The sequence below is a fragment of the Doryrhamphus excisus genome, chromosome 2 (genome assembly GCF_030265055.1).
Source record: "Doryrhamphus excisus isolate RoL2022-K1 chromosome 2, RoL_Dexc_1.0, whole genome shotgun sequence".
Lineage (NCBI taxonomy): Eukaryota > Metazoa > Chordata > Actinopteri > Syngnathiformes > Syngnathidae > Doryrhamphus > Doryrhamphus excisus.
This window is the reverse complement of record NC_080467.1, coordinates 28141060-28165165: the sequence shown is the minus strand read 5'-3', so window position 1 is coordinate 28165165 and position 24106 is coordinate 28141060. Positions and strand designations below refer to the sequence as shown.

The 24106-nt window shown below is 40.8% G+C and overlaps 1 protein-coding gene across 2 annotated transcripts in view; it reads right to left on the bottom strand.

Annotated features, from left to right (window-relative positions):
• Window positions 1-18146, bottom strand: part of adad1 (adenosine deaminase domain containing 1 (testis-specific)) — a 29229-nt gene extending 11083 nt beyond the window's left edge. For both annotated transcript variants that reach the window (XM_058052811.1, XM_058052820.1), the window contains exons 1-7: window positions 18074-18146; window positions 17642-17819; window positions 2050-2172; window positions 1833-1961; window positions 956-1126; window positions 221-292; window positions 14-139 (exon numbers count right to left, since the gene is read on the bottom strand). In XM_058052811.1, the coding sequence (XP_057908794.1) occupies window positions 14-139; window positions 221-292; window positions 956-1126; window positions 1833-1961; window positions 2050-2172; window positions 17642-17723 (703 nt within the window). In that variant the 5' untranslated portion in view covers window positions 17724-17819; window positions 18074-18146. The remainder of the gene's footprint in view (window positions 1-13; window positions 140-220; window positions 293-955; window positions 1127-1832; window positions 1962-2049; window positions 2173-17641; window positions 17820-18073) is intronic.
• Between the last annotated feature and the right edge of the window lie 5960 nt (window positions 18147-24106).

The window sequence follows — 24106 nt, the reverse complement described above, 5'->3', positions numbered from 1 at the left end:
AGAACGAACTCACAAGTCTGCATGACGAACGCTGCGACGGTGACTGCGCAGGCGGAGAACTGAGGGTGGCTGTTCATCAACTTGTTGAGCTGATCCTTGACAGCGTTTGGTATCTGCAGGTTAGCAGGACTCCTCCTCTCTGGATAACATAAACAAAATGCTAAAAACAACATCGAAAAGACAGAAAAGACAAGTAGAATAGCAGACAAGCATGCATTACCACGAATAAATCTACTGGATTGAATCCCTGACATGAACGACTCCTCTTTGGCCGGCATCGGTGGTGGCAACGCTAAAAAGAACAGACATGAAAACCATTTTGAATGAATTAAAGAGACATTCATTAAAATGCTAATGTAATGATATTATAATCTCAACAGTCATCCCTTGCTACTTTGTGTTTCAAATTAAATTTTTCATTTAATTAATAAACCATCACTGCTTCATGGTTGACTACTGATTATTAGTATTAAAAAATATGCAAATTTAAGCAGATTTGACACATTTGCGTAATTTAAATCATGTTCAAGCACAAAAACAAACACAAATGTGAGGCATCTAGTAGTAGTATCCCACATAGATCACTCCTACTACACTGATGAGACAGGAAGTACTGTAAAGAACAGGAACAACAAGAATGTCTTTTCAGCTCTTATTATGTCTACTATATTGGGTAATAGGAGTGTAAAGGTGACTATAGGGGTGCTATTTCAGGTCTCCAGGGCTCTAATCATGTTAAAAATCATATTTAAAAGGTGGTAAACATGTTTGCTATGCTCCAACTACTAAAATATTTAATTTTTAAATGAAAAAAAAATCCTACTTTGTGGAAATTCACTTATCGCAGTCAGGACTGGAACTGATTAACCAGAGATAAACGAGGAATTACTGGAGTTAAATGCTTGCAGCGAGCGCCAACCAGTTCTAAGTTCCATCTTTGAGCTACTGGCCTGACCTGATGCGTTGAGGAATTGCGACTTCTGTTTTTCCAAAGTGGGCAGCAGGTCATGGAGGGCCAACTCTGCGGCTTTGAGCCGGGCCTCCTTCTTTGTGGGTCCCATTCCAGTCCTGTACTGGACGCCATCGATCAGCACGCAGAAGGCAAAAATCAGCCGTGTTGTGTTACCTGAAAAGACAATAGTACTGGAAATAAGAGCTTGGATTTCATCATCCTGTTCATCAAAAAAGCACAAATAGGATTATTTCACACATAGTGGCATGTGGTGATTAATCATGAATTAATTAAAAAATGATTAATTTGATTAAAAATTTTAAATCATTTGATAGCCCCAGAAAAAAATATATAACTTAACTAAAATTTCTGTCTATATATGGATCTGGATGGGGCGGCACGGCGGTCGAGTGGTTAGCGCGCAGACCTCACAGCTAGGAGACCAGGGTTCAATTCCACCCTCGGCCATCACTGTGTGGAGTTTGCATGTTCTCCCCGTGCATGCGTGGGTTTTCTCCGGGTACTCCGGTTTCCTCCCACATTCCAAAAACATGCTAGGTTAATTAGCCACTCCAAATTGTCCATAGGTATGAATGTGAGTGTGAATGGTTGTTTGTCTATATGTGCCCTGTGATTGGCTGGCGACCAGTCCAGGGTGTACCCCGCCTCTCGCCCATATGAATGGATCTGGGAGTACACTGGTGGAGCTCTCGCAGGACTTCCATGTCGAAGACTTCGGTGTCTTCCAGCACCGAAAAAGGCTGGTCATCTCGTCCGATGAATGCAATTATTTCGGGGTTAAAAAAATAATTCGCAATTGTTCAACGTGTCGTGCTATTTCCTGTTATACTATATCTAAGCTGATGTCATCCTGCGCTACCTGTGGTCACCGTCTCCTTGATCTCCAGGTGGAACTGCAGACTCTGAGCCAATTGATGCAGCAAGGACACGGGGTGCGTCTGGCCGCGCTTGTACCTGTCAATCAACATTTCTGGCTCTACAGAAGGACCTTTTGGAAAAGCAAATTTAAATCAGTTTTGTTCTTGTGGCATGGCACTAAAAGAACATTTCTATGGATGTCTTATTGTCAAACCCACCTGAAGAAAACGTGTTGTTTGTTTGTTGCCCAGGATGATGGTTTGGTGTTTGTGGCATGCAGGATCTTTTAGATCCACAAGCGGGTTGTCTGTGAGAAAACATCCTGGTAGCCTTTGCACGTCCTAAGAAAACACATTTGTAGAGAGACATACATCAGGTATTCACAAGACATATATACCCCATATTATGATTCACATGATTTTTGTTCCAAGTGCTCTGACCGTTTCTTGTGAAATTATATGCACAAATGTCTAAAACGGTCATAATGTCTCATAATTTTTTTATGGATGCCTTTAAAAATTGTCACGGTGACCCATTCACCCAAACCCATTAAAAAGATTTCAAATTATTTTGAACGCAACAAATAAATAAGCTCCGTGCTGCGTTCAGTGGAGGTAACCAAAATATGTTCATATCAAATCTTACCCTTATGCATTCCCACATTGGATGAGCATTTTGGGACCAAATATGAAGTGAAAGAAAAAAGGGGTGAAATACAGTTTAGTAGTCTCTTTATACAGTGGGGGAGAAAGCTAGATGCTGCGTTCAAGGGCCGCTAAAAGAGTCCCACCGTCCATATACTGTACAGTGGTAATTTCAAAGTATATAATAGTTAGTACGAGCACTTAACGCCCTAAGATAATGTTGTGATGTGACTGCCTCTGGAAATAAGTGCAAGTATTTAAGATAATTAGTCATGGGGAAACAGGAAAAAGCCGAAAAAAACAAAACAAAAGTCAAGGGTGTCATTGCACTGATGACATGGTAGCTAGCAATCGCGGTTAGCATCAAGCATGACTCAACATATCGAAGCTATTCTATTGTCATGATAAACGTCTGGCATTATAATACCAAATGTGTACGATTACAAGTCCCTTTCAATGTTATTTGTTTTATTTAGTTGGTTAAAAAAGGTTAACGTTAACCATGGCTAATGAATGATAAGTTAATTAGCAGCAACTGTAATCAAGCTAGCTAACGTTACACAATCCCGTTTTGATGATTGTAATTATGCCAAAAAAAGTTGTTTTTTTATTTTTCAAACCGATGCTACCTGTCAGTGGAGGCGTTTGCAGCACGTCAGAAGCAGCCCTTTGTTTCATTAGTCATTAGTGCAGTGACATTTCGCCACCTGTTGACCATAAAGCGAACAGGTCAGTACTTGCACATACAAACAATGGCAAACCACTGGGGCGCCATTTTACAGCTTGTGGCTGTTTATTATGACCCAATAGCATACTCTACAAATATTATTTACAAAGAAAAAAAGAAAAAGCACATACATGACACATCTTTCATGTTGGAGGCTCTCATTATAAATCATTTGCATCATTGAAAGTTTGTGTGCAAGGATGGGAAATGTAATTAAATACTAGCAGATATAAAGCACTCATTATAATTTTCATTCATTCATTCATTTTCTACCGCTTATCCTCACAAGGGTTACGGGGGGTGCTGGAGCCTATCCCAGCTGTCTTGGGGCGAGAGGCGGGGTACACCCTGGACTGGTGGCCAGCCAATCACAGGGCACATATAGACAAACAACCATTCACACTCACATTCATAACTATGGACAATTTGGAGTTGCTAATTAACCTAGCATGTTTTAACCTAGCATGAAATACTATATTAAAACATGTTTTACTTCTATATATTTATGTACAGTAAGTAATACCTTAGTTATTGCCGTTAACTGGTTCCAGACCCAAGCATGACAGAAAATTAGCCATTTAAGACATAAATATGACTCATGCTCATGTGTGTTGCTATGGAAGCTGAGTGGGTGGCGGACAGGAAGTGACATCTGAGTTACAGCCGCAACAAAACAGCCTAGATTAGGGGATTATTGTGCCTGTTGTGATATCATTCATTCATTCATTTTCTACCGCTTTTCCTCACGAGGGTCGCGGGGGGTGCTGGAGCCTATCCCAGCTGTCTTCGGGCGTAAGGCGGGCTACACCCTGGACTGGTGGCCAGCCAATCACAGGGCACATATAGACAAACAACCATTCACACTCACATTCATAACTATGGATAATTTGGAGTCGCTAATTAACCTAGCATGTTTTAACCTAGCATGAAATACTATATTAAAACGTGTTTTACTTCTATATATTTACGTACAGTCAGTAATACCTTGGTTATTGCAATGAACTGGTTCCACACCCAAGCGTGACAGAAAACGAGCCATTTAAGACATAAATATGACTCATGTGTGTTGCTATGGAAGCTGAGTGGGTGGCGGACAGGAAGTGACATCGGAGTTACGGCCGCAACAAAACAGCCTAGGTTAGGGGATTATTGTGCCTGTTGTGATATCATTCAAACCTGCAAAAAAATAGCGTGTTGACAAAGTCTGGTGCTTGTGTGTCTCACCAAATATTACAGTAAAATGACTGACACCTAGTGGCCAGTGTGGAATACTACATATCACAACATCTTGGAATACGCCTCCTGAATGACTTATAATTATGTATTATTTCACTTTAGACATTTTTATGCTTGAAATTGCATAATTTTGGCCAAAAATATGTAAAATATGCTTATTTTTGGATTAATAAAGGCCATATTCAATCACAAAACAGCATGACTTATTTATTAAACGGTGATAAGAGTGAAATGGCGGAATTCAAATTTAAAGTGGTGAGGGATTGCAGTATAGTATGTACAATCTACAGTATACTGTCACTGATATTACTACTATAAAATAATACATTTTCATCAGAAAGCAACAAATATCAAATATGAATACACATTGCTGTTATGACTGAGGTGTACTGATATTTTATGCCACCCTTGATTACATTTTGCAGCCAAAAAAAACCCGAAAAAGCAGACTTTAATTGACATTTTAAGGCCCATGTATTGCTAAAGGTTGAGGCTACTACTCTTATTGGACAGTAGAGGGCAGTGCAGGCGTGTGAATAAATCTCTATTGACTGGGTTCCATTACAAACAGCACATTTTCACTGTCACGTGACCTTTTTCAGGTGCATTTAAAACAAAAATACCAAAAAAGTGAGACAAAAGGATAAATTTAATGAATAAATAAATAAATAAATGAGGATAAATTTCATTGAGTCCAAAAAGGAATCATGCAAGAGCAAAACCAGCGTGTAATGGACGTCGACACAAAAATAGACTTCATGAGACGTTTAAAGACGCTGCGGTGTCCTCCCATGACCAGCGCGTTCCCTCCGTCAGCGCCGCGCCATTGATAAATGACAGCAGCTTGTCTTCAGCCTGCTGCTGCAGTCGTCCACAGCCGAGATTGAATCTTCCCCATTCATTAGACTAAGTGGATGAGGCTCTCTAATAGGGGCTCCCTTCCCCTCAATAATTGCCATTGATTGGCGTAAATTAGACCCTAGTTGCCAGACGAGTGATTCTCGACGACGATAATCCGATTCCCGACTCAAACTAATAGGATTTTAACTCTGGCTTTGGCCTAATGTCCGTCTGCGAAAACCTGGCGATGTCCCATCTTTGGAAAAGCATGTCTTCTGGATCATATCTGGTGCGGGCCAAGTCGGAAGGGGTGTCTGGATTGAGAGGGGTCGCGGCGGTCGATGGGTTTCCACTCTTCCACGGGGGTGTGGGTTTGTCAATATGTTTCAGATAAAAAAAAACAGTACCTGTTGGATTACTTGAACGGCTCCGGTGATTGGTCGGGAAAAGAGCCGCTTCCCATTGGAATGCAATGAATTTATCATGCTAACAATGCTAACAACAGTGTGTTCAAGCGAGTGAGTCCATAACAAGAGTACAGCCGATGTTCTTTTGTCATTGCGCTGATAAGGGGACGTTGTGTACGACTAAGGCCCGAGGACTAATGAATCTCCACTCCATTACCCGTGAATCGGACAGATTGCTCTCCCGGAGAAATGAATTGAGTTTTTTGTATTTGTGAGATCATTCTCCCTCCATTAACTGCTCTTTATCCCGTCTCTTCATCACAGGCAAATCAGGTTAGGCAGCCATGATTAGCTGGGGTGGCCTCCCTTTTTAAAAAGGTAATTGGGTTTGGCGGCTCAGCTGATAGTGCCATTAGGACCAATAAAGGCTGGGCTTGGCTCAATCCAGTGAAACAGATTCTTCAGCAGCAGATGGCAAGCGGAGGGGGATGCGTTCGAGGCGAAAACAAAGTTTGTGTAACCAAAGTACTTCTATTCAGGGGGGGGGCATCCTCCTGTGACCGACCCACCCCACCTCCCCTCTCTTTTGACAAATCACCTTCATGTTTTCTGCCGCACAAAGGAGGTAAATATGTTTATCATTATTACAAAGAGCTGATGACTAGCGTTACAGCGGCCATTTGTCTTGGAGATGAATAAAGTATCAATCTATTTATCGGAGTACAGTCAGAGCTCATTTTGATTGATGGTTTCTTTTTGGGGTGAAATTTCGCTTAAATGTTGCGTCAGTTTTGGTACAACGTTGGACTATACCAACTAGTCCATGGACCTTGGACAATCTAGTCCAAGTTTCCGCAAATGGTCTCAGTCTGGGTCATTACTGTACGTCGCCACCCACTTTTATATGTTATTTGTATTTGCATTAAAAACCTTCAGAAGTTATATTTTCCTTAGATATTTAAATTTTTTTGAAAGCATTTCCAGTCATTTTTTAAAATCTATTTACAGACAATTTTGTACTTTTGTATTATTCCTTTGTTTATATTTTATTTTGTTTTCATTTATTATTTTTTGACAATTTTTATACTTGTCGTTCATATTCATTTGTATTTTTTATTGTAGTCTTTTAATTTATTTGTTATATATTTTAAAAAGGATATTCTTTTCTTTAAATCATTTTAATTTATTCTTTATTTTCAAAAAAATGTTGTTTATTATTTTTATAGTTTTCTACTTTGATGTCATTTTTATTTTTAACATTTTTAATATTTTTAGTCATTTTTATTTATTTTAATTTATAATTGTATGTGATATTGTATTGTATGTATATAATTTGTAATTCTTTTATTCAAGTCAATTACTTTCATATATTTTTCATATTTTAATAAGAATTTTTGTAACTTTATTTAGTCATTTTCATTATGATTTTTTTATTATTTGCCATTTTATACATTTATTATTTATTCATTTGTTTTATTTGTAAAAATGTTTATACTTTTCTAATTTCAACCAATTTATTTGCATTATTTTAAAACATTTTCATACTTTTATTGAAGTCTTGAAGCATTTATACATACATTTATTATTAGTATTATTATTTAGTATTTTTTATTATTTTTAGTATTTAGTTATTTTTACTTAAAAATGTAAAAATCAGTTTGTATATTGAATATTTTGAAGTCATTTTCAGTTGAGAATCACTGAGCTAGCATGTTTTTATTGCGTGTGATTGCTAAATAAGGTTTTTCCATTCATGAGCGTTGGAGGGTGAAGGTTATGATATAGACATTTCCCACGTTTGGTGTTCATAGATAAATAGAAAAGTTAGAAATCATTAAAGGGGAGGTGTTGAACAGAGCAATGGAACTTGAACAACCTGTTGTTTTGCAAACACTCCATCAGCAGACGTGAAAGAAAGCAATTGATCTTTCCCGTACCGTATCGCGTCCTGTCATCTGCACTCTAGGAAAGGTGAACTGCTCCATTCCCAGAAATCCCGCAAAGCCCCGGAATAGCCTTACTGGACGGAGGAGAAAAGGTGCATTAGTGGTGACAGGCGGGCCCGGTGGGGAATGCTCCCACGGACACATTTAAACGGCTGGAGGTGGACCTGCGGACTCTGTGGCCGGCCCTTGCTGTGACTGCCGGGCTTATCTCGACCAGCCGTCCTCTTGTCTTGCAGGTTAGATGCCGTTTTTCCCGGAATGGTCCCGATTGGTCCAACTGCGGCATTATTAATGTGAAAGTGGACTCTGTCGTTAGAGCGTTGGAGAGGCCGTCTATCTTGTATCGTTTGAAAATCATTTGCAAGATTTGATTTCAAGACATCCATAATATGATCAGCTGGGCTTCTGGTGACCTCACCAACCTTGAATTTATGCTAAATTACACAAATCCAGTCTATGGAAGGGTCGTTTGATTGTCAGTAAAATGGTCCAACATTATTATTGTTATTATTTATTATACAGGAGCCAGGCAATGACATTTTGTTGGCAATTTCACTGCTGTGTTATTGTGCAATGACAATAAAGGAAGTCTTTCTATCTAATAAAATGAGTTGAGGCAAGGGTGTCTAAAGTATGGACCAGGGGCCATTGGTGGACCGTGGTTGTTGTTGTTTTTTTTTTTTTTAATTATTGGTCTGCAGCATATTCCAAAAATAACATTTTACAAAAAAAAACTACACTAAACAACACCATTGGAAACATCTGAAGTAATTTTACAAAAATAAAGTCAAAATATTAAGAGAAAAAAGTTGTTATGAGAATAATTTTATATATCAAATATACAAGAATAAAGTCATAATATTAAGAGAAAAAAGTTGTGTTTTTATGAGAATAACCTTTTTATATATCAAATATACAAGAATAAAGTCATAATATTAAGAGAAAAAAGTTGTCTTTTTATGAGAATAATTTTATATATCAAATATACAAGAATAAAGTCACAATATTAAGAGAAAAAAGTTGTCTTTTTTATGAGAATAATTTTTATATATCAAATATACAAGAATAAAGTCACAATATTAAGAGAAAAAAGTTGTCTTTTTTATGAGAATAATTTTTATATATCAAATATACAAGAATAAAGTCACAATATTAAGAGAAAAAAGTTGTCTTTTTTATGAGAATAATTTTTATATATCAAATATACAAGAATAAAGTCACAATATTAAGAGAAAAAAGTCTTTTTATGAGATTAATTTTATATATCAAATATACAAGAATAAAGTCACAATATTAAGAGGAAAAAGTTGTCTTTTTTATGAGAATAATTTTTATATATCAAATATACAAGAATAAAGTCATAATATTGAGAGAAAAAAGTTGTGTTTGTATGAGAATAACCTTTTTATATATCAAATATACAAGAATAAAGTCACAATATTATGAGAATAATTTTTTTCATTTTAGTAGCATAGAGTTGAAATATTACATTTTTTTTTCAAGTTTTTTTTAGTAGCATAGAGTTGAAATATTACATTTTTTTCAAGTGGTAATATAGTATAAGAAACAAACAAAACATCACATTTTCATTTTTGAAAAATTGATTTGGCTATAAAAGATATAATATTTTGGGAATTTTTTTTAAGTTGGGCTGGGAGAAATGGGGAAAAAAATAAAATTGATAGTAATAATTGATTTTTTCATCGACACGAAAAAGCTGAGATGCATTTTTTGCATTTTTTAAAAATACATATTTACTGTATATCAAAGTGGCAAAGTTGCATCCATTCATTTTTCAGAGTGCGGCCCTGAGTGGAAAAAGTTATGCCGATCTATGCTGTTATTTTCAAGCACTGCGGTACATTTTCACGTTTCCAGAAGCTCGTAAATAAACCATAGTGTCGCCCCCCCGCGCCGGTAAGTGTCCCTGAAAGAGCAAGAAGGGAAGGAAGGGTGAGGGTAAAAAGCGTGCAGGTTAAGTTGTTTGAAAGGCCCCGGGTATTAAGAGGCATTTTACACTTAAGAAGTTGGTTTCGCTGGGTTTTCTGTTTCCCTTCTTATTGATTGATGCTCAACTATCAATGCATAATAGAAAAGCACTCAGAGCAAATGCAGGGTTATGGCCTTGGGAGGGAGTCGGCAGACGAGACTGCTGCAACCCCCCCGCCGCCCCACCAGAAGCAGCACCACCACCACCACCACCACACTCCGATGCCATTATTGGCCCATAACGGATCCCCCGGGAAAGGCCACGGTGTTCGGATCAGCACACACCAAATACCCAATTAAAAAAGGCTTTAAATTCCCTCCTCTTTTCCCGGGCGGAAATCAATCTGAATTCAATCTATTCGGCTAGGATTCCGACAGAGCAGGTAATTGCCTATAATCGCTCAGCTAGGTGACAACAGCTTAAAGGGGAGTAACACAATCAGGTGTTGGCTTTCAGCGCCACGCTCAGCCCGGGCGGGCCTCAGCTGTGGAAAAAAAAACAAAAAAAAAAAAACAGGTAGAGTGCAGTAGATGTAGATGTGACGCCGAGACGTAGATAAAGTTACACAGAGATACGGTCCAATACGGGGCACCGGCCGTCCTAAATGATTCACAATCACGCCACTCGTCTGCTTAATTGCTCGTTTAGGAATGAACTCATGCTTCTGATGTACTGTAAAAGCCTCACGCTGTCAAACACGCATATTTTACAATCGGGTGGATGCTCTGGATAGTCAATGAAATTCTAAGCTAGACGCATAAATAGGCTTTTTTACGAGGGTTAACGTCATGTGACAACATTCATTCATTCATTCATTTTCTACCGCTTTTTCCTCATGAGGGTCGCGGGGGGTGCTGGAGCCTATCCCAGCTGTCTTCGGGCGTAAGGCGGGGTACACCCTGGACTGGTGGCCAACCAATCACAGGGCACATATAGACAAACAACCATTCACACTCACATTCATACCTATGGACAATTTGGAGTCGCCAATTAACCTAGCATGTTTTTGGAATGTGGGAGGAAACCGGAGATGCCCGAGGGTGGGATTGAACCCTGGTCTCCTAGCTGTGAGGTCTGCGCGCTAACCCCTAGACCACCGTGCCGCCCCATGTGACAACATGAAGATTTTTATTTTTATTATTATTATTATTATTATTATATTTATAACTGAACCAAAGCAAACTTTGATCAATCATGAAATGTTTTTATTTTATTTATTTTTTTTAACAATTTTTATACTTTTAAGTCATTCATATTCATTTGTATTTTTTATTGTAGTCTTGTAATTTCTTTTTTATATATTTTCAAAAGGGTATTCTTTTCTTTGTCATTTAAATTTATTTTGTATTTTCAAAAATTTTTTCATTTATTTGTAAAAAAAAAAATTATACTTTGAAGTCATTTTTATTTATTGTAATTTAATTTATAATTGTATATGATATTGTATGAATGGTATGTATATAATTTGGAATTTTTTTATTCAAGTCAATTACTTTTACTTATTTTTCATATTTTTATTTAGTCTTTACTTTTATTTAGTCATTTTCATTGTGATTTTTATTTTTTATTATTTACAATTTTCTACATTCATTATTTATTCCTTTATATTATTTGTAAAAATGTTTAAAATTTACAATAACAATTTAAAAAATACTTTTATTGAAGTCTTGAACCATTTATACATACATTTAGACATACATTAATTTGACTTAAAAATGTAAAAATCAGTTTGTACATTGAATATTAGAGATTTGATGATAAATAAATAAATGTTAAGTGTTAGAGTATCTATCTTAAGCGACAGAAAGGTGCTTTACTGTGTTGCTATCGCACCGTGGTTCGCTTCTTTTTGCACTTTAAGACCCGATGAATGGAATTTGGATGAAAGCGAGTCCCAAGGGTGCACTGATGGTATGGATGTTTATTTATTTATTTTTGTGCTTAGAAATATCCGACACCTTCCATTGCAGACAAACGAACAGCCGATTTGGACTCTATTAAAGTGATAGATTAATGACATGTAATCTTTATTTAATTTCTATCCACAAATCTAAGGTGATATTCGATTTTTTTGGCTCAGGACTACACTGCAAAGTGCATAAAAATAACAAACCCTGTGAAAATGAGTGTTTTGGGTGTCTCTCCTACGGTACTGGTAACCTGATGTCCGGAGGTCAACCCAAAGGGTCAAAGGGTGAGCGGCAGAAGGCTGCGATTAATGGATCTCGGGATAAAACGTGAGCTAATATTACCAACTGTCTCTCCGACTTGGCCGCAGCGGAGAGGGAATTCCTCGCATGGGGGGGCGGAAGAGAGAAAAAAAAAGCCGTGAAGGGCAAACAGCTTGGCTCTGGAAATGACTTCTGGTAAGGGGGTTGAAAATGTTGCAGCACATTTTTAATTGAGCAGTCAAGGGGAGGGAAAACAGGAAGCCAAATAAAGTAATACATACTCATCATCACTGAACAATCCAGCACATGATCATTATAGTGCATGCTGTGCATTATGTGTCCATTAGGGGGCGCATGGCACAACACACACAGGCAGCTTACTATGAAGGAAAAGCTTACACAATGATGTGTATGCACTGTAAATATACATAACATGCATAATATGAAGACATATAGTTGTCAGCTGACTGGTATTGAGTGTAATGAAGCATTAGTCTAACTTAGCTAACATCTTAGCTAACTGTTCAAAGGTTAAGCAGTGTAAGACGTCTTTGTCTTTGCAGCTAAAGCTAAGACTGTTTTATTGTTTTTATTTACATCTTACTAAATCTACATCTTACAGCTTACTGATTGAGTAAATATTGTTGTATTTACACTCTTTAAATATTCTTACAATTTTTCCTGTGTGCACTCAGAGAACCATATTGATATTCTGATATCATAAATGTATTCATGTATCTGTCATTTAATAAGGAATTGCATATATTTATTTCAGTTTTTTTTAATACATAGTACTTTTTATTTGTATGTAATCTCTGTAGGTCAGGGGTGTCCTAACTTTTCCAGCAAGGCTGACATTTATTCCCATAATATTACAACTTATATTTTACAAAAATTGTAATATTACAAAAAAAATTCTATTTTATTTTGTTTTTCTCTCTTAATATTACAACTTTTAAAACATATTTTTTTCTTTAATATTTTTCAACTCTATGCTACTCATATCATGTATTTTTTTTAAATATTGAGTTTATTGTTGTATGATTACAGATGGATTTTTTGGAGGTTTTTTTTCCAACAATTTAAACTTTCTTCATTTTTTAAGACTTTATTCCAATAATATTTTGATTTTATTTTTAACTTTACTCATTGTTTTGTATGTTACTCATATTACAACTTCCTAAAAAATAACATATTTTTCTCTTGAATATTTCAACTTTATGTGTCTAAAATATGACGGATCATTTTTAAAATTTTTGCTTAAATTTTCTTGTGAAATTATATTTAAAAAAGCACATTAAGAAACAGCCATGAGATGAAAATGTCTGCACTTTAGACATCCCTTATTTTATTTATTAGTTTTTTAACTTACTGTATTTATGTATTTATATTTATGTATTTTATTTTTGTTTTGGTCTATAAAAGTGGTGAGATTCAATCACAGTAATTGCTGCGCCATGGAGTAAAGGGTAGGATGAATAAATTATAAATTCTGCTTCTCCCTACTCCTTTTCAGGCTGATGTGACGTCAATGCTAACCATTAGCGTTCCACGGAGTGGCCAGTTGGAGTATAAATGTGATATATGGTATCCCACAGGATGCTTGATATGCTTGTGTGTGTTTTTCGCCCGTACGGGGAAGGCCGAAGCGTACGCGGACGACGGCGTGCGAGAGAGCGCTTTTGAGAAGGCGGCTTTGTATTTGATTTCACAGGCTGGTGGTAAACACGCCGCTCTCCCCTCCACATCTCTTGTTGTTCCGACACGCTCAGCTGAGACGGAGCAGCTCTAAAGTGTCAGCATCGAGGATGTGGGAAGTGCAGGTCAGCACACACACACACACACACACACATATATATATTGAGCTCTCATGTTTCAGCCCACAATAAGGGTGGATGTTACGGCGAGTGTCTAGAAAATCCAAATAAAGCTCGCTTTGCTCCCAGTGAATCGCCTCCTGAGTCCACTATTCTTTCAGCGGCATAAAGTGATATCAATATGCGAGAGAGAGAGAGAGAGAGAGAGAGCGAGGACAATAAGGATGGACTCTCTTTGGGCTAATCATTCAGGAAGACGCTTCCTTTGTCTGCTGAAATCATATATGGCTGTTAGAGCTGATGAATCCCCAGAGGTGGCTTTTATTAACTCCATCACATGTTGATAGGTGCGATGGCACCAGTGTTTTCAAAGCTGCAGCTGCTGAGGAACTAGTGGGAAGGGGGTGGGGGGTTCAAATCGAGGCCCCGAGGATGGGACCCAGACCCCTCCCGCTTCCCCTTCCTTCCATATAGGCTTGTCAAGGCCTGAAGGCCGGCCTGTTGTCAGCCGGTAAATCAATGCCTGACGTCTCCTCACCGACAACGTGTCCACGCGTTGATATTCCCCCTCCTCGCGCGCTCTTTATTATTTTAATTAATCAGGACGGCTGCACCTGTCTGTCAGTTCCGCCAGGCCGCCGTCGCCCGCCGCTCTCGAAAAGGAAAAGTAATTAAAGCGGCTGGCGAGGAGGCATGCTGGGGGTTTTGGTTTGGGGGCAGAGATGGTGGCGCGGCATTGACAAGATGAATCGGATCCAGATGCCAGAGCTTTCATTAAATCCTCTCGTTCGAGCACCCCGAGCCCTTCTTTGTGCTCCACGGCGGCCAGGTACGGCAAGAGTTAATCAAGCCACCGCTCTGTTCGTTCCTAATTGCCAGCATGAATAAAGCGTCGCTCCAGGACACGAGCCAACGCTCCAAATGGACGCCATCTTGCTGAGAAATGATCATCTCTTCACTCGTCAGGCGCTTGAAACGTCTCACAGCAAAGTCTTCATTTCTAATAGACCAATGAACCAATCAAAGTGGAAAATAAAAAGACGTATGAGGACAAGAGGGGATGTTGGTCAATGCCGACAACCAGACTGGACGCTTACGAACGGAAAAACGCAAATATAACGTCAATCATGGGACTAAGAAACCTGATAATATAATGGTAAACGGTGCTAACCACACCCAAAAAATAGATACATAAATTACATTAAAATTTATTTTTCTAATTGAATATACTATACAATATATAATTTAAACATTTAATTAAAATTAAATATATTCTAAAGAAATTAATTACAATAAATTAAAATTAAATAATAAAAACAAATAATTTAATAACTACATTTATTAGAAATAAGTAAAAAAAAAAAAACACACCAAAAAATAAATAAGTAAAAAATATAAAGCTAACAAACTAAAAAAAGATGACAAATTATATTTTCAAATAGAGGAAAGTAAATTTAAAAAAAGAAAAAATATATAAAATCAAATTATAAAACTATTGAACATATGCTAAAAAAAAAAAACTAAAAATAAAATATACAACAATCCAAAATAAATAACTATAAATACGTATGAAGTTATTGTTATTATACTGGCACTGATGGTGATGTAATAACTGATAAAAAAATATGATATCGTTATTGTGATTCATTATGTACTCTGTACTGCTTTTTTTTCATGAGTCATTCATTTTCTACCGCTTATTCTCACGAGGGTTGCCAGGGTGTGCTGGAGCCTATCCCAGCTGTCTTCGGGCGAGAGGCGGGGTACACCCTGGACTGGTGGCCAGCCAATCACAGGGCACATATAGACAAACAACCATTCACACTCACATTCATACCTATGGACAATTTGGGGTCGCTAATTAACCTAGCATGTTTTAGGAATGTGGGAGGAAACCGGAGTACCCGGAGAAAACCCACACATGCACGGGGAGATATCAATGATATCACTTTACCAATAGGCCAGAGTACATTCGGAAAACAGGAAGTGAACAAATGCATTGCAAATAAATACAAAAAAAGTAGATAGCCATGCCTCATTTGCTAACATCTCGCAAGTAACGTAGCATCATGACAGACGTCTGATGCTCTTTTTAAACATTTTTGCTGACCTTAACACGCTAACAGCAGTGCTCAAAAGAGATGGGGGGGGTCTTAATTTTTAAAATACATGAATACAAGCCAATGATTATATGATTATAGCCACAATATGAGGTTGTGGTTTTCCCAGAGGTGCACGCCAAGGTATACAGGAAGGTCTGGAGGGCGAGGAGGGTACACTGGTGATCTTAAACCAGACTGTACACTCCATTACTTCCACCTGACATTTCCAGACTCCTGTCAGTCACCTGGGGGGGAGGGGGGTGGCGCGGAGAACTTCTTGTTCTCGCCGTGATATCATTGCCTGTGACTTGATTGCACTCGTACATCGCTCACCTGGCGCAATCACATCCAAAGTCATATCCTGGCCGGGCTTTATGGCTCCGTCTTTCAATAAGCTTCGCCTTGTAAGCACCGTCAGCTCGCCGCAGAGGAGGAGGAAAGGCCTTTGTCGTGCGCATTACCCGCGCCTTGTGGGGGCACCTTAGTGTCAATAAACGCCGGTGTGGCGACGGCGAGCAGGAATGGACAATCAGAGCGTCTGCGGCGAGATCTGCAGGGATACATAAGACCTAAGTAGGGACTTGGGGGGTCTCCCACAGCATTGCGGGTAATGACCTGCATTATGAAGCACTTTAACGGGGATCCCTGTGGGGAGAGGGGGCAGTGTTTGTCAGTCAAAACGAGATGTGACGCCATGTAACCTGCATACTGCTAAATCTTTCCATTTGAACCGCCCAACCGCCGCCCCCGCTGCCTCGAAACCGGAGCAAAGTGCTTTCAAAAGGGGAGATGGGATGATTCCGCGGGGAGGCTTGCGGGCGTAAACGTGATTATGATGAGAAAAATGCGAGGAGACAAAGAGTGTTTAACGCGCAAATGCACAAAAAAAGTCATATTTTATTACAGCAAAAGAGGCTTTCAAAAATTACCGGAAAAAGGCAGGAAAATGTGTCTGAGCAGAAAAAAATCCTGTTTAACGCAACGTAATCGCTTTAACCCTGACGTGTCCTGTCCTCTTCACGCCGATATGTGCTTTTCTGACCCCCCCTGATGTGATTACGCCGAGAAGAAAAAGCACTCTGTTGCGATTATCGCTGCATTTCCATGACGGATGGACGGGGCAACATGTCATGTCGCTCTCAGCTGCCGCTGACGCTCCGAAGCGGAGTCTCACGTTCCCCCCCCCCGTGCGCGCGTTTAATGCTGCAACATGAGATCAAAGTGTTTAGGATGAGCCCAAATTACATCCAGCGAGCGGCGTTTCCTCAGCTCGTTTCACATCCAATTAAAAAGTGGAGCGAGAAGAAGCGCTTGTTGGGCCCTCGTGGCTGCGAATCCCTCCTTACGTAAAACTGTACGACTTCATTTTGTGCTGCGTTATTGTAACGAGCAACAAAAGAGCCCCCTGTTGTCTTTAACTCTTTTATTCACAATTAATAAAAATTATTCAGCAGGAGAGGGCTACGGCGACGCCTTGAAACAATATGCATGTGTAGAATACATAACAATCGTTATTTAATGGACGCTTGGAGAAAAGCTGCATGCCAAACATAACACCGCTCCGATGGGGAGGGGCAGCGTGCCAACATATACACATGCAATAACACCTGTCTGCGACAAACTATGCAGCGTGAACAAGGGCCTTCTGTTGACAGAAGTGAAAGTTATTCCTTTTTTTTCATGCCTTATCATTGCCTGATTTCAAAATGGTGAAGAAATGAATTTCAAAGCACAAAAGAGTGTTTAAAGACACTGTTTTACACTGGACAAGTCAACATGATCAACAGAACTAATTACGAGTCCAACAAAATGGAAGCCACTCATTTCATAACACTCACTTACCTTTCCTAAAAAAACTAATTACTGCATGAATTTGCTTAAACACCAATTAGATTGTGTATCTGGCTTTTTATAAATCAAATTTACATACCTAAACGATGCATTGGAAATTGATTTTCTCTTGCGTGAACACGATTTGGATCTGCTTTCGCTGGAGCGAGCTTTCTGCGCATGCGCCTCCCTCCGTGGTGTGTCCTCACAACATTAAATTCACAAGCGAAGAAGACAAAACGAGCGGGAGGATGGGGCTCTGTACTTCCGGGAGAAGACTAATTAAAGAAACACAAAACGAAATAAGACAATATTATAAATGGATGGATACAATAAAAACATACGTGATTAATATGTGTCAGAATGTTTTAATTTAATGTGACATGAAGGATGGCTGAAAACGAAATTTCATTTCGAGAAGTGTAGATACAACAGTGTAAATACCCAGCATTTAAAATATATATTTTTTCTATACCTCTGATTAGCACAACAATTAAAGCAGATGTCATCCAAACAAATATTAAAACCTTACCGACAACACGAAAGAGCTGTGGAACGCTACCCCTTCCAGCTTTGACTCTGGAGAGATAGCTCTTTACTTCCGCTTCCTCTCCCCACAATAAGAAACGAGAAACAATATCGCCCCCTAGCGATTCGGAGAAACACAGCAGTTGGCCAACAATAGCATTACAGAGTGCATGTTAACTGGTAGTTTCAATTTCAATACATCATAACATAATTGCTGTGTACTTTTCATACTTTTATGAATACTCATTATTACTGTTTGCTTCCATGTTGTGTTGTAAAACTACTAAATATGTAAAGCCAGCCTTAATGACAAAGCGAATGGTCTTTGAGGCCTTCTTACACAATAACGCCGTGTCACAGCGTGTAATCCAATTGCAAACTCCCTTCTCCTCGAAAGCCGATTATTCCGCACCCGGCCGCATCCACCGGACAAATCTCCACCTCCGCTTTCCCTTTTTGTTGCCTCTAATCGGTAACATTATCCCCAAACGAGCATCGCCGGCGGCTATAGGCTGCGAGCAGCTGAGAGGGAAGGGGTGACTACAGCTCAGCGGGGTGAGGCGGCCACATCATTAAGCATAATTACCTCCAGCTAATCCACTTCCACGCCATACAAAATAAACAGCCGGGCCCATTAGAGGAGCTGACTGTCAGGCTGCAAGTGGCCTGTGGCTCCATTGGCGGCCATCCCGATTCACGTGGGAATAAGAGAAGAGGCGGGGGGGTAGATTAGTGGGGGTTAGCGTGGAAGGTGGCGGTGTTGTTGGAGGTGCTGGCTACATGCTGGCAGAGCTGGTGCTTTTTTGTTTTGTTTGCTTCACCCCCCCACCTCCCCTCCTAAATCCTCCCCTGCCTCCTTTTCATGTACCCAGATGGTGTTCTTTGTGACCTCCACCATTTGCCCATTCATCCGCCGCCTGCAGGCCTCTGCCCCCCTCCCCTCTTCCTCCTCTCTTCACACCCGTATCACCGTGTCACGTCACCCCCTTGCACCCTGACGCTTCACTTTTGGGAGGGGTTGATTTATTACAGCATCACTCGGCACCTCGAGATTCACCCTCAGCATACAATTTACATAAATATACACAGCATCACATTTTAACAAGTATTTTCATTACAGTAGTACTCAAGTGATATACTTTAGAGTAGTCAGTGTACAACTTGTGTAGCTGTACTATGTACTATTCACACAGCCGTCCTTGTGTCAATAGCGTATAGAGTATCATGCTAACTGCCCAGTCAAGCATGGTAACGCGCATGAGGGCTTCCGGCACGGAGCAGTTGCGGTTCATGGAGAGATGACTTCCAACATGTACTCTAACAATGTAAAGCAGAAACTGAGTTGAAGTCAAGCACAGTGGTGATAGGGAGCACGAGTGCTGCTGGAACTGAGGAGCAGCGGTTCATTGAAAGGATAACATGAATCCCAACATGAAAAGTGGGTAGCAAGATGCATGTGTCTGGCCCACAGTCAAGAGAGGTGGTGATGGTTGTGGTGGTGTGAGGGTGAGGCATGAGTGCTGCCACAACTAGGGAGTTGCGGTACATGGAGAGAAAGACAAATTCCAACATATACTGTGACATTGTGAAGCAGAAGCTGGGCTGCAGTCAAGAATGGTGGTGGTAGCCTGTACGAGTGCTGCTGGCAATGGGGAGCTGTGGTTAATTGAGTGGAAAACATGAATTCATGCACAAAAGTGAAGAGCAATAGATGTAAGTTGTGCCTACAGTCAAGCATGGTGGTGGTGGTGGTCTGGGGTTGAAGCATGAGTGATGTCAGCACTGGAGAGTTGTGGTTCATGGAGGGGAAAACATGAATTCAACAGAAAAAGTGAGTGGAAAGAGACACATGTCAGGTTAGACAATTATCTTGCTACTCACTTTGTGTTGGAATTCACGTTTTCCTGTCAATGAAGTGGAACTCACCAATACCAGGGGCACTCATGCAGCCCAACACTTTGGCTCTACCACCTCCATGCTTGATTGTAGGTCAGACCATTATCTTGCTACTCACTTTGCGTTAGAAGTCAGGTTTTCCCATCAATGAACCGCATCTCCCCAATGCTAGGAGCACTTGTGCAGCCCAACACCATGACACTACCACCTCCATGCTAAGAGGTCAGACCATTATCTTGCTACTCACTTTGCATTGGAAGTCAGGTTTTTCCATCAATGAACCGTAAATACCCAATGCCAGTAGCACTCGTGCAGCTCTAGACTGTGCTTGGCTGCAGGTGTCGGAGTTCACGTTTTCCCATCACTGAACCGCAGCTCTCCAGCAGCACAACATTGTGACGCTACCGTGCTTGACTGGAGGCAACACACAATTATTTTGCGCCTCACTATGTGTTGGAAGTCAGGTTTTCCCATCAATGAACCGCAGCTCCCCAATGCCAGGGGTACTTCTGCAGCCCAACACTGTGACACTACCACCTCCATGCTAAGAGGTAAGACTATTATCTTGCTACTCACTTTGTGTTGGAAGTCAGGTTTTCCCATCAATAAACCGCATCTCCCCAATGCCAGGGGCACTCGTGCAGCCCAACACTGTGACACTACCACCTCCATGCTCACAGGTCAGACCATTATCTTGCTACTCACTTTGCATTGGAAGTCAGGTTTTCCCATCAATGAACCGCAGCTCCCCAATTCTAGGGGCACTTCTGCAGCCCAACACTGTGACACTACCACCTCCATGCTAAGAGGTAAGACTATTATCTTGCTACTCACTTTGTGTTGGAAGTCAGGTTTTCCCATCAATAAACCGCATCTCCCCAATGCCAGGGGCACTCGTGCAGCCCAACACTGTGACACTACCACCTCCATGCTCACAGGTCAGACCATTATCTTGCTACTCACTTTGCATTGGAAGTCAGGTTTTCCCATCAATGAACCACAGCTCCCCAATGCTAGGAGCACTCGTGCAGCCCAACACCGTGACACTACCACTTCCATGCTTGATTGTAGGTAAGACCATTATCTTGCTACTCACTTTGCGTTGGAAGTCAGGTTTTCTTATCAATGAACCGTAACTCCCCAATGTCAGTAGTACTTGTGCAGCTCTAGACTGTGCTTGGCTGCAGGTGTCGGAGTTCACGTTTTCCCATCACTGAACCGCAGCTCTCCAGCAGCACAACATTGTGACGCTACCGTGCTTGACTGGTGGCAACACACAATTATTTTGCGCCTCACTACGTGTTGGAAGTAAGGTTTTCCCATCAATGAACCGCAGCTCCCCAATGCCAGGGGCACTCTTGCAGCCCAACACCGTGACACTACCACTTCCATGCTTGATTGTAGGTAAGACCATTATCTTGCTACTCACTTTGCGTTGGAAGTCAGGTTTTCTTATCAATGAACCGTAACTCCCCAATGCCAGTAGCACTCGTGCAGCTCTAGACTGTGCTTGACTGCAGGTGTTATAGTTCACGTTTTCCCATCAGTGAACCGCAGCTCTCCAGCAGCACAACATTGTGACGCTACCTTGCTTGACTGTAGGCAACACACAATTATTTTGCTCCCAACTATTAGGTTGGAAGTCAGGTTTTCCCATCAATGAACCGTAACTCCCCAATGCCAGTAGCACTCGTGCAGCCCAACACTGTGACACTACCACCTCCATACTAAGAGGTAAGACCATTATCTTGCTACTCAGTTTGCATTGGAAGTCAGGTTTTCCCATCAATGAACTGTAACTCTCCAAAGCCAGTAGCACTCGTGCAGCTCTAGACTGTGCTTGGCTGCAGGTGTCGGAGTTCACGTTTTCCCATCACTGAACCGCAGCTCTCCAGCAGCACAACATTGTGATGCTACCGTGCTTGAGTGTAGGCAACACACAATTATTTTGCTCCCAACTATTAGGTTGGAAGTCAGGTTTTCCCATCAATGAACCGTAACTCCCCAATGCCAGTAGCACTCGTGCAGCCCGAAACTGTGACACTACCACCTCCATGCTGAGGTAAAACTAGTATATTACTACTCACTTTGCCTTGGAAGTCAGGTTTTCCCATCAATGAACCATAACTCCCCAATGCCAGTTGCACTCGTGCAGCTCTAGACTGTGCTTGACTGCAGGTGTTATAGTTCACGTTTTCCCATCAGTGAACCGCAGCTCCCCAATGCCAATAGCACTCGTGCAGCTCTAGACTGTGCTTCGCTGCAGGTGTCGGAGTTCACGTTTTGCCACCAGTGAACCGCAGCTCTCCAATGCCAGCAGCACTTGTGCAGCCCCAGACAGTGATGTACCGCCAACATGTTTGACTCTAGGCAAGAAAATTATTTTGCTCCTCAATGTGTTGGACGTCATGTTTTTGCCATCAATGAATGGCAGCTCTCGTGCAGCCCCAGACAGTTGCGCAATCTTGTTGTTGCCAGATATTTCAACAATAATGACTCATTTTAGTGGATAGCACATTTGTACCAACAAGTGTTTTTTTTTTAAAGTTGTATTCATGGCTTTGCAACACGTGCGTGCTGATGTGTGAACAGGACAAACGATCTCCAGCCTCGTGTCGGCAACATCTGCCGACCCCGCCAATAAATCACCTGCGTGGACGTTCGAACGACCCTGATCAAGTTTTTATCCTTCCACCAACAACAGGTGCTTTTGACTCCGATTTCCAGAGTCTTTCCTTCTTTTCCTTGCACCTGCCAAGCCTTCCTGGCGATCTTGTTTCCAGCAGCCACCACCCAGGAGGGGCGGCGGCACCACCCAAGCCAAAACAACAACCGGGAAACATTAAGCGGCCGCCGGGCTGCCCGCTAATGGATCGGACCCATTTCATCAGCAATCTGACATTTAATGAATATATATTTTATCTTCCCGTGCCAGTTATCGGAACGTCCTGCCTGTTCCGAGAAATGGCCGCCGTGGGACTCTTTCGAGCCGGCCCTTTTTTCCTCCGACTGGCACCTGTACGCCAATCAGCGAGGCCCCATGATCGTCCCTTCTCCCCCCTCCACCACCACCCATCTTCCCTCCCTGTCTTCAATATGGTCGGTGGATTAATAATTCATAGCCGGTTATTAGGGCCGGTTCAATAGGAGATCTGCTGATGGAGGGTCGGCGCTGGGCGAGTGTGCCCGGAGGGATGCTGCATGTTGTTGTGTCAGCCCCCATCTGCCAGAATGCAATAAGGCAAACAATGGAGGCCTTGATTTCCACCAGCAGGCCCATAATCTTTAAATGGCTATTAGCTGAAGAGTGCAACCAGTCAATAACCGACAAAATCCTTTTAAAAGCTTCTCTCTCTTTTCCTCTCACGCTGCTTCCCACCCTGCTTCTGGTCAGACGCTTCGCTGTCTACGCCGGAACGGGAACATCTGAGGTCAACATCCCGTTCCCCGTCCGCACGGATGGTCGTTGTCTTGACCTCCGACTTTAAACGGGAAATACGACAATTCCTTAGGAATAGAATGCTAAAATAAATGAAAAAAAAGAATACCAAAAAAAACCATTTATCATTTATCACAAATACAACACGAATGCATGAAAGAGAACAAAAGAAAATCAACTAAAAGTACAAAAAGTAAGAGGCAGTATAACTTGCAAAAGTTAAGTAGCATCACAGCAGTATTCCGGTAAATAAAAAGTACAAAAATTAACTGTCATCGTTGAAGTATTTTCAAGTTAATTCAATTATAAGTTAAAAAAAAAACACCTTGCATTACAGCCGTTATTCAAGTAAATTAAACGTGCAAAAAATAATTAGCATCACAACAGTATTTTAAGTAAAAAAATTAGAAGTATTACAGCAATATTTCAAGTAAATTAAAACAGCAAAAGTTGCGTACACCCACCTCTCGCCCGAAGACAGCTGGGATAGGCTCCAGCACCGCCGCACCCCTCGTGAGGATAAGCGGCAGAAAATGAATGAATGAATGAATGAAAGTTGGGTACACGACAGTACTCCCCCTTAAATAATAAAAAGTGCAAAAAGCTTGCATCAATTAACCAATTAACCTAGCATGTTTTTGGAATGTGGGAGTAAACTGGAGTACCCGGAGAAAACGCACCCACTCACGCACGGGGAGAACA